Raw genomic sequence first — 9,008 nt, 5'->3', positions numbered from 1 at the left:
ACACTTCACTTGCACATGGTCCTCAACATCTCCAGCCAGCCCCAAGAAGAGGTTTACAGACCTGAAATGCCCAGACACCTCAGCCTGGATCCTTCAGCTCATTTTAGGTAGTAAGTCCTTACTCAGCCCTTACCTGTTGACTCTGTGCACAACTCAAACAAGTTCCATTTGCTGACTTCTTGGCAGAATGTAAAACGATAGTGTGGGGAGTTCTGTGGACAACCACGGGAAGATTCTGAAAGCTGCGGATGCACAACTTCAGAGCCTCTGGGGCAAACACCTCTCCCTGTTGATAGGTCTGGTTGCCAAGGGCAGCAGAGAGAGTGACAGGAGGGAGAAAGACTTCCACCAGATGACAGGTCAGGAGAGTTTGGGGCCTCCGAGGCGTGTCATCTATCTGGACGGTACCCTTATCCAGGACAGCTTGTTCTCCGGGCTGATAAATGGAGCATTCCTGTTCCTAGCCAGTCCTCCTCTGCGGTGGCTTTGTCCCTTGAAGAACACAGGCACTCTGTTTTGTTTTGTTTGTTGAAACCCGCCTTCTCTCTGCCCTCAGAAGAAGCAGGGGTTTCCAGAAGGAGAGCCTAAGGCCCTTTCTTCATTGACTCCTTTCTTCACTCACAAGGCGTCCCTAGCACCAGCTCTGGGAAAGGCCCTGGTGTGAATCCACTGAGGTCCCTGTCCTCAGGGAGGGCAGACTTCTGGGATCCCTTGAGCTGGATCTCAAAAGGTTTTAGTGTGGTAAGGCCGGGTGGGTCCTCCCAGCAGAGTAACCATGGGGGTGGGGAAGTGGTGTGCAGGGCTCAGGTAGAGGCATGGGTAGGTGGGAGGTTGGACTGATATCTGGCAGGAACCTTGGTTTGAGTTGTGGAATGCTTGGTTAGACTTTGTCAATGGTCTGCACTTCCCTCGGGTCAGTACTGGAACGTGGTGGGGTCCCTTGGCTCAGTGATGGTGCCAGGTACCATGTAAGCACCATAAGGATATTTCATTAATTTCCTACAAAGTAGATATTTCCAATGTTGTTCGTTGAGATGAGATCATTAGCCCTTGATCACGCTGGAGATAAGGACAGAGCTGGGATCTGAACTTGTGTCTAGGTTCCTAACCCTGTACTGTCTGGCTTCCCTGGGATAAATAAGTAGATCATTGGAGCTGCCTCTCCCCTCCCGGACTCCCCATGTCCCCTATCCTAACTCCCTAGAGCCCAGCCTGCTAGATGTCTCCAGACCTGAGACAGATAATGGCAGCAAGGCAGGAAAAAAAAAATGGCTAGTGGCCAAAGATCCCCTGGAGCCTCAGGGCCAGGGCCAGCATACTCAATGGCATTCCTGGGACTGTAGGCCTCAGTTTCCCCTTTGGCAGTTGTGCCTACCCACAGCCTCTTCTGCTAGACCCCTGGGACTTGGGAGGTGAGGGAGGGCCAAGAGCAGGGCCAGTGGAGGGTATATAAGAGATGCATCTGCTGTGTGTGCATGAACTTACAGCATGATGCAGGGACGGGTGCTGGGATGGGCATGGAGTTGGTTTGAGCTGCAAGTGGTGATGGGGGGAGGGGCAGTCAGGTTTGTGACTGGCTGATGCCAGGAATGTTCAGGTGACGTGGGCATGAATATGTGAGTGTGAGATCTGTGTGCACAGGAAGCTGCTTCTGGGTACATTGGGCCTGTGCCCAGCTGCACATGTGGCTGGGGAGGCCTGGCCAGTCCCATGGCCCTAGGTGTGTGTCTGCGTGTCCTGGAGTTAGAGAGAGTGTGCTCAGGCCTAACCAGTACCTCCTGCCTGTCACATTCCTGGGATCCGGCCAGGCCCTCCCCTGGGGAGGGACAGGGCTGGTGGGCAGGCCTGTGCTAGGACAGATGGCTGCAGTTCCTAGAACTACTTCCTCATCCTAGCCTTTCCTGTTTCCCAGCTGGGCACCTGGGAGAGGGGAGGAGGCTATATGGCCTTCAAGATGGGACTTCCGGTCCAGCCACAAGGAGCTGGGCCTGGGAGACAAAAGAGCAGCAGTGTGAGTCTCATGAGCGTGGCTTATGTGCAAGTTGGGCACACAGGGCCCTGAGTGCAGAGCCAGTGAGCCTGCCCTCCCTTCCTCCCCGGGCCTCTGGAATGGCAGAACCTGTCTGTCCAGCTGTATTTCCTCCCCAGCAGGGGGGTTGGGAGAGGACCTGGGTGACAGGAGCTGGGGCCTTAGGTACCTTGAGGAGAAAGGGGCAGGTGGGAAGGAGCACTTGCTCTCAGCGCCCCCGCTCTATGCCTGTACTTCCTCCACGGGGCATTTGCCATCGTCCCCAGCAGGTCCTGCTGAACATGCACAACCCCACAGGGCACGGGACACCATGCCCGGGGGTAGAAGAGCTGGAGGTGGAGCCCAGCCCCTTGTTTCTCACCTGGGGAAACTCAGCCCCGCAAATGGGGAGGGACTTGGCTCAAGAACATGCAGTGGACCTGGCCGTTGTGACAGCCCATGAACCAAGAGGTCACTGGTTCTAATCCCGGTTGGGGCACATGCCTGGGTTGCAGGCTTGATCCCCAATTTGTGTGTGTGTTGGGGGGGGGGCGGCGCGTACAGGAGGCAGCCAATCAATGATGTTTCTCTCTCATTGATGTTTCTGTCTGTTCGTCTCCCTTTTTCTCTCTCTAAAAATCAATAAAAACGTTTTTTTAAAAGGGAACATGCAGTGAATTTGGGGCCTGGCCAGGTACTGGGCCCAGCATCCTGTAGTAAAATGGCCATCCATGAGGGGCAGGTGCCAGGGAAAAGAACCACTGGGTCCTGGCCTCGCCCACAGGCTGCTTCTCCCCCTGCAGGTGATTGAGGAGTTCTACAACCAGACGTGGATCCACCGCTATGGGGAGAACATCTTGCCCACCACGCTCACCACGCTCTGGTCCCTCTCCGTGGCCATCTTCTCCGTAGGGGGCATGATTGGCTCCTTCTCAGTGGGCCTTTTCGTTAACCGCTTTGGCCGGTGAGCAAAGGGGTCCTGGCCCTGCCTGGGGTGTCCCAGATGGGTGTGGGGGTTGGGGGAGATGTCCCTGCCTGTTCCAGGATATTCCCTGTGACCCAGTCCTTGGGGAGTCCGGGGGATCAAAAGACCCACCTGGCCTGAGACCACCCTCACCCCCACCCCCACCCCCAGGCGGAACTCGATGCTGATGGTAAATCTGCTGGCCTTCATGTCCGCTGTGCTCATGGGCTTCTCGAAACTGGGCAAGTCCTTTGAGATGCTGATCCTGGGTCGCTTCATCATTGGTGTCTACTGCGGCCTGACCACGGGCTTCGTGCCCATGTACGTGGGGGAGGTGTCCCCAACGGCCCTTCGAGGGGCACTGGGCACCCTGCACCAGCTGGGCATCGTTGTTGGCATCCTCATCGCCCAGGTGAGTGGGGCAGGGTCTGCTCCCCTAGCACGGCCCCCACCCCACAGCTCCAGTGGCTCTTGAAAGTGTGTCCAGACAGCACCGGACTAGACCTCCCACCCCACCTTCCACAGCCCTGCCTCATGGGACAGCCTAGCACAGGTCCCAGAGGACACGCCGCCACTCATGGTTCCCCCGGGGGCCGCTGTGGCAGGAGAGCCAGTCCATCCCGGCTCGCTCAGCCTTCTCCTCACCCGGGGATCCAGCCACAGGCACGGAGGCTGCTCGCCTTGCCGGGCTCTGCCATGGCTCCAGGCCTTCACATACACTACCCCCTCTCTAGGGCTTTCCTGTTCCCATGCCTAAAAGTCCTGTGGGCGAGTGGCAGTCCCCATACCCTGTGCCATTTGTCCTCTCACTAATGCCGGGAAGTAGGTCCTGCTCTCCTCCAAATGAGGGAATTGAGTTCAGAGAACTCAAAGCCTCACATCAGTGGCAGAGCCTCGGAACCAGCGCCCTTTTCCTAAAGCAGCAGCGGACACAAAGCCGCCAAGGCCACTGGGTGCAGGGGGCTGGTTGTAGGGCCAGGGCTGGAGTGCTCACAGCCACTTCCTCCGACCCTGCTTCCCCAGGTGTTCGGCCTGGACTCCATCATGGGCAACAAGGAGCTGTGGCCCCTGCTGCTGAGCATCATCTTCGTCCCAGCCTTGGCGCAGTGCATCATGCTGCCCTTCTGCCCCGAGAGCCCCCGCTTCCTGCTCATCAACCGCAACGAGGAGAACAGGGCCAAGAACGGTATGGGCCGGGCCCTGCCCTCCTCCCCATCCCCCGCCCAGGCCTTCTTCCTGCTCTGAGCCACCCCCGCCTTCCCTCCGCTCCCTCCAGTGCTGAAGAAGCTGCGCGGAATAGCGGACGTGACCCAAGATTTGCAGGAGATGAAGGAGGAGGGTCGGCAGATGATGCGGGAGAAGAAGGTCACCATCCCGGAGCTGTTCCGCTCACACCTCTACCGCCAGCCCATCCTCATCGCCGTGGTGCTGCAGCTGTCCCAGCAGCTGTCGGGCATCAACGCTGTGAGTGCCCTGCACCCACCCTTCCTATGGCCCCAGCCAAACCCTGTGGTCAAGTACATGCTGTGGCAGAGCCCAAACTTAAAATAACAAACGAGCCCCTGCCAAAGGGCCTTTCCTTCAGCACCAAACTGGTGCAGCGTCCCCTTCATCCTGTCCTCACCCTGTACCTGTACGCATCAGGCCGGAGACGGGAAAGGCCACAGCACCCGGCCCAGCACCAATGACTTCTCTGTCCCCAGGTTTTCTATTATTCCACAAGCATCTTCGAGAAAGCGGGCGTGCAGCAGCCTGTGTATGCCACCATCGGCACCGGCATCGTCAACACAGCCTTCACGGTCGTGTCGGTGAGTCTGTGCCCATCCTTGCCCGCCACCAGTCCGCAGCCAGGGTCCAGCTTAGTGCTTCTAGGCCTCATGACTGAATGGCAGCATTTACTGCGAGCCAGGCGTGTGTCACGTGCTCCCTACGTGCTATGTCATTTCATCCTCAACTCGTCAAGCTCATTACTCATATCAAACAGCTGATGACACTGATGCTCCGAGAAAGTGATGCTTGCCCGAGGTCACAGTCAGGGTGCTCAGCTACCCGGCTCGCCAGGGCCAGCTCTCAGCCCCTTTGCTTCTGTCGGGCTTTAGGGCCAGCTTCCCTTCCCTCACTCCCTGTGTGGCCCCCAAACTGAGTCCCCGGGAGGAGGTGATACCATCTTCCCTTGGTCTCTGCAGTGCCATGTGGCTTTCCCACTCTTGGGGCGAACCTCTGGGTGGGGGGTTCAGAAGGGCACCGTGTGTGGGGGGGGCACTGACATTCTCTCTGCCCACAGCTGTTTGTGGTGGAACGAGCTGGCCGGCGGACGCTGCACCTCATTGGCCTGGCTGGCATGGCGGGCTGTGCCGTGCTCATGACCATCGCGCTGGCATTACTAGTGAGTTGCCACACTGTGGGGGCGAGGTGGCAGGGGTAGGTACAGAGCTCACAGGGGCTTCTGATCCCAGAGTGCCTACCTCAGCCCCAGCCTGGCCATCGGCACCAGAGGCTGGGGTTGCTGATCTCCCTAGTTCTGCACTCTACCCACTCATATCCTACCCTGAGCTGGCTCCTCCCTGCACAGCGCTGTCTCACCACAGCACTCCAGCCTCAGACCCCAAGTTTCCTCTCCCCGCAAGTTGCTTTGCCCAATGCTAACCCTTTTATGTCTTCATCTGTAGCCTCAATTCATGTTTAGAACAGTCCTAGAAGGGATTGCCCTCCTCACCAGAGGCGTAGAAACATGCCTGATCTCACTCAGTTCTCACAACTCAGTGTCGTTCAGTCAGTAGTCAGTTCCATCTTACAGGTGAGGAAACCTAGTCCCGGCGAGGTTAGTAATGCAGCAGATAAAGGACGAAGTCAGGCACTGACCTCAGGTCTGCTGGCCGCAAGCCCTGGACCAGGGGCGGGCAACCTTTTTGTGAGTGCGTGCCAAAACCAGCAAAATCTCTGACTCAAAATTCTTTTGCGTGCCAACCCATTTTTTGAGAGAACATGTTACGCCTACTTGATATCTCTTAAGGTGTACGTATGTGAAGAACCTTGAAGAAATAATAAAATTCATTCGAGCGACAAAAACACAGTATATGATGATGAAAAATACATTTATTTTTTAATGTATACATGTTATGTAAAATTATTTATTTATCTAAGATGCACCTACACTGAATTTATCTGAAAAATCATCACTGAGAACAAAGATTCACAATTGTAAATGGAAGATTATAAGAGAGGGTTTCGCGTGCCAGCAAAAGTTACTGGCGTGCCATGTTTGGCACGCGTGCCAGGGGTTGCCCACCCCTGCCCTAGACTGAACCTCTGTGATAACCTGTGCAGGCACATCACATACTCGAACACTCATTTGTCCAACCTCTGCACAAAGAAAGCACCAATATACCAGTTTTACAGCTGAACCAAGACCTAGAAAGTCCTATGGTTCCTAAGATGTCCGGCACACAGCGATGAGTGGAAGATCTGGGTTCTGACCCAAAACCCATAACCTCTTCTGTGGCCTCCTCGAGGCGGGAATGATTACATATAGAACCACATGTCTGAGGCCTGTGCTGTGCCGGCCTTGAGCTGGGTGCCTTGCAAGGCTTCTAACACCCACTACAGAAATGTCCTTCCACATCCTCCTGCCACAAGCAGACTGGCTTGCACCCAGAGCAAGACCACAGGGACCTCTTCTTAGCACTCCTGCATGCACACCCATGACCATTCCCAGAGGATAGATGAGCTCACAACCACCAGGCAGGGCATAAATCATTTTGTTCAGATGAGGAAACTGAGCCCCAAGGCAGGGTACTTAACTCACACTGCAAATCCAGGATCAGCCCCAGGCCTCCTGCTGTCCAGCCCAGCCCAGCCCGCCTCTGCAGTTTGTCTCCTGAGGCTCCAATCTAACTTTCCTTCTCTCTCTTGTCCTCAACAGGATCAGGTGCCCCAGATGTCCTATCTGAGTATCGTGGCCATCTTTGGCTTTGTCGCCTTCTTTGAAGTTGGTCCTGGCCCCATCCCGTGGTTCATCGTAGCCGAACTCTTCAGCCAGGGTCCTCGCCCGGCTGCCTTTGCTGTTGCTGGTCTCTCCAACTGGACCTCAAATTTCATTGTGGGCATGTGCTTCCAGTATGTGGAGGTGAGAACCCCCATTGTCTCTACACACCATTCCTCACCTGCCAAGTGCTCTCCCAGCTGTTCCCATTGGAACGAGACTCAGAAGCCCAGGTTACACAGCTAAGAACCCTGACTTCAACCCCGGGGTTCTTTCCTTGGCTTTGAATTGTCTCCATTCTGCTCTGCAATGGGAACCTGTTCCCTGGAGCCTATCTCATGCCCACTGTCGGCAGGCAGACTCTCATTTAATCACCCCAGCACTCCCGGGGTGTAGGTGGCTGTTCCCCTTCTCAGATCAGAGGCCCTAAGAGGAAAGTGACTTATTAAAGGTCCTACGGCTAGAATGTAGGGTCAGGACTCCACCCAAGTGTGTCTGTGTCTTTCAGCAACTGTGTGGTCCCTACGTCTTCATCATCTTCACTGTGCTCCTGATTCTGTTCTTCATCTTCACCTACTTCAAAGTTCCTGAGACCAAAGGCAAGACCTTCGATGAGATTGCTTCCGGTTTCCGGCAGGGGGGAGCCAGCCAAAGCGACAAGACACCTGAGGAGTTGTTCCACCCCCTGGGAGCTGATTCCCAGGTGTGAGGAACCCCACACCACCAGCCCAGCCTGTTCCCAGCAGCCCCAAGGATCTCTCAGAGCACAGGCAGCTGGACGCCACTTCCACATTGATCTCAGCAGAGCTGGGCCTGGGGCTCCTTTCTTCAGCCAGCAATGATGTCCAGAAGAATATTCAGGACTTTTAACGCCTCCAGGGTTTTAACAAAAGCAAGACTGTTGCTCAGATCTATTCAGACAAGCAACAGATTTTATAATTTTTTTTATTACTGATTTTATTATTATTTTTGTATCAGCCAGAGTCTCCTGTACCCCACACTTCAGGCTCCACCCTGAATGGCTCAGTGCCTGAGGGTGGGGACCAAGTCCTGCCTAGACACACTTGCCTTCTTCACCAAGCTAATTTGTAGGGCTGGACCTATGACCAAGGACACACTAATCGAACTATGAACTACAAGGCTCCTACCCCTAGAGGTGGCCATGGCCACTCGCTCCTGTGGCCCTGAATCTCCCCACCCTAGGGGTCAGGCTCCATTAGGATTCGCCCATTCCCATCTCTTCCTACCCAACCACTCATTAATTTTTCCTTGCCTGAGACCAGTTGGGAGCACTGGAGTGGAGGGAGGAGAGGGGAAGGGCCAGACTGGACTGCCAGATTCGTGTCTCCTTTGCACTGAAGGCCAGACGATCACCATGAGAGGAGGGCCATGGGAGACTGAGAACTCACTACTCAAGAACGCGTGGATGCTCCTGCCCTGCTGTGTGTAGATAGAAATATTTATATATTTTTTTGGTTGTCAATATTAAATACAGACACTAAGTTATAGTCTATCTGGACAAACCAACTTGTAAATACACCACCATACTTCCTCTGTAACTTACCTAAACAGATATAAATGGCTGGTTTTTAGAAACATGGTTTTGAAATACTTGTGGGTAAGGGTAGGGAGATTTGGGTGGGAGTGGGAGAGAAACAAGCAGTTGCAACTGCTTCACTTGCTTTAGACATTTTGACTCTGAAGCACCTGTGATCAACACCCTCTATGTTCAAGAATCTGATCTCTATTACCCAGAGAAAATTTAAATATCTTGGCATTCGAGGCATCCCCATTTTCCTTCATATATGCTAGTTGGTATGCAAAAAAAAAAAAATGATAGCAATATGTGAATCTTGATGTTTGGGCCTTGATATGCATTATCTTAAATGTGAGGTAGGTATATATCAACATTTGACAGGCTCAAAGAGGTTATATGCCTGAAGTCTCGGGGCAAATATGCTAAACACCTGCTTTTAACAATTAAACTGCACAACCCCTACCTCCTCATATACCCCCCCCCCCCCCCCCACACCCACAAACAAACAAAAGATCAC

The 9,008-nt window shown here is 54.3% G+C and overlaps 1 protein-coding gene across 1 annotated transcript in view; it reads left to right on the top strand.

The window, feature by feature from the left end:
• SLC2A1 (solute carrier family 2 (facilitated glucose transporter), member 1) overlaps positions 1 to 8,550 on the top strand; it is a 17,977-nt gene extending 9,427 nt beyond the window's left edge. Inside the window, exons 2-9 of the mRNA XM_014539567.1 lie at positions 2,812 to 2,972; positions 3,144 to 3,384; positions 3,996 to 4,158; positions 4,249 to 4,436; positions 4,676 to 4,780; positions 5,257 to 5,358; positions 6,895 to 7,098; positions 7,463 to 8,550. Coding sequence (XP_014395053.1) covers positions 2,812 to 2,972; positions 3,144 to 3,384; positions 3,996 to 4,158; positions 4,249 to 4,436; positions 4,676 to 4,780; positions 5,257 to 5,358; positions 6,895 to 7,098; positions 7,463 to 7,663 — 1,365 coding nt within the window. The 3' untranslated portion in view covers positions 7,664 to 8,550. The remainder of the gene's footprint in view (positions 1 to 2,811; positions 2,973 to 3,143; positions 3,385 to 3,995; positions 4,159 to 4,248; positions 4,437 to 4,675; positions 4,781 to 5,256; positions 5,359 to 6,894; positions 7,099 to 7,462) is intronic.
• The last annotated feature ends 458 nt before the right edge of the window (positions 8,551 to 9,008 follow it).

Source organism: Myotis brandtii, unplaced genomic scaffold (genome assembly GCF_000412655.1).
Source record: "Myotis brandtii unplaced genomic scaffold, ASM41265v1 scaffold220, whole genome shotgun sequence".
Taxonomy (NCBI): Eukaryota; Metazoa; Chordata; class Mammalia; order Chiroptera; family Vespertilionidae; genus Myotis; species Myotis brandtii.
Note: the sequence above shows the minus strand (reverse complement) of the source record. Positions and strands in the feature narration are given on the sequence as shown.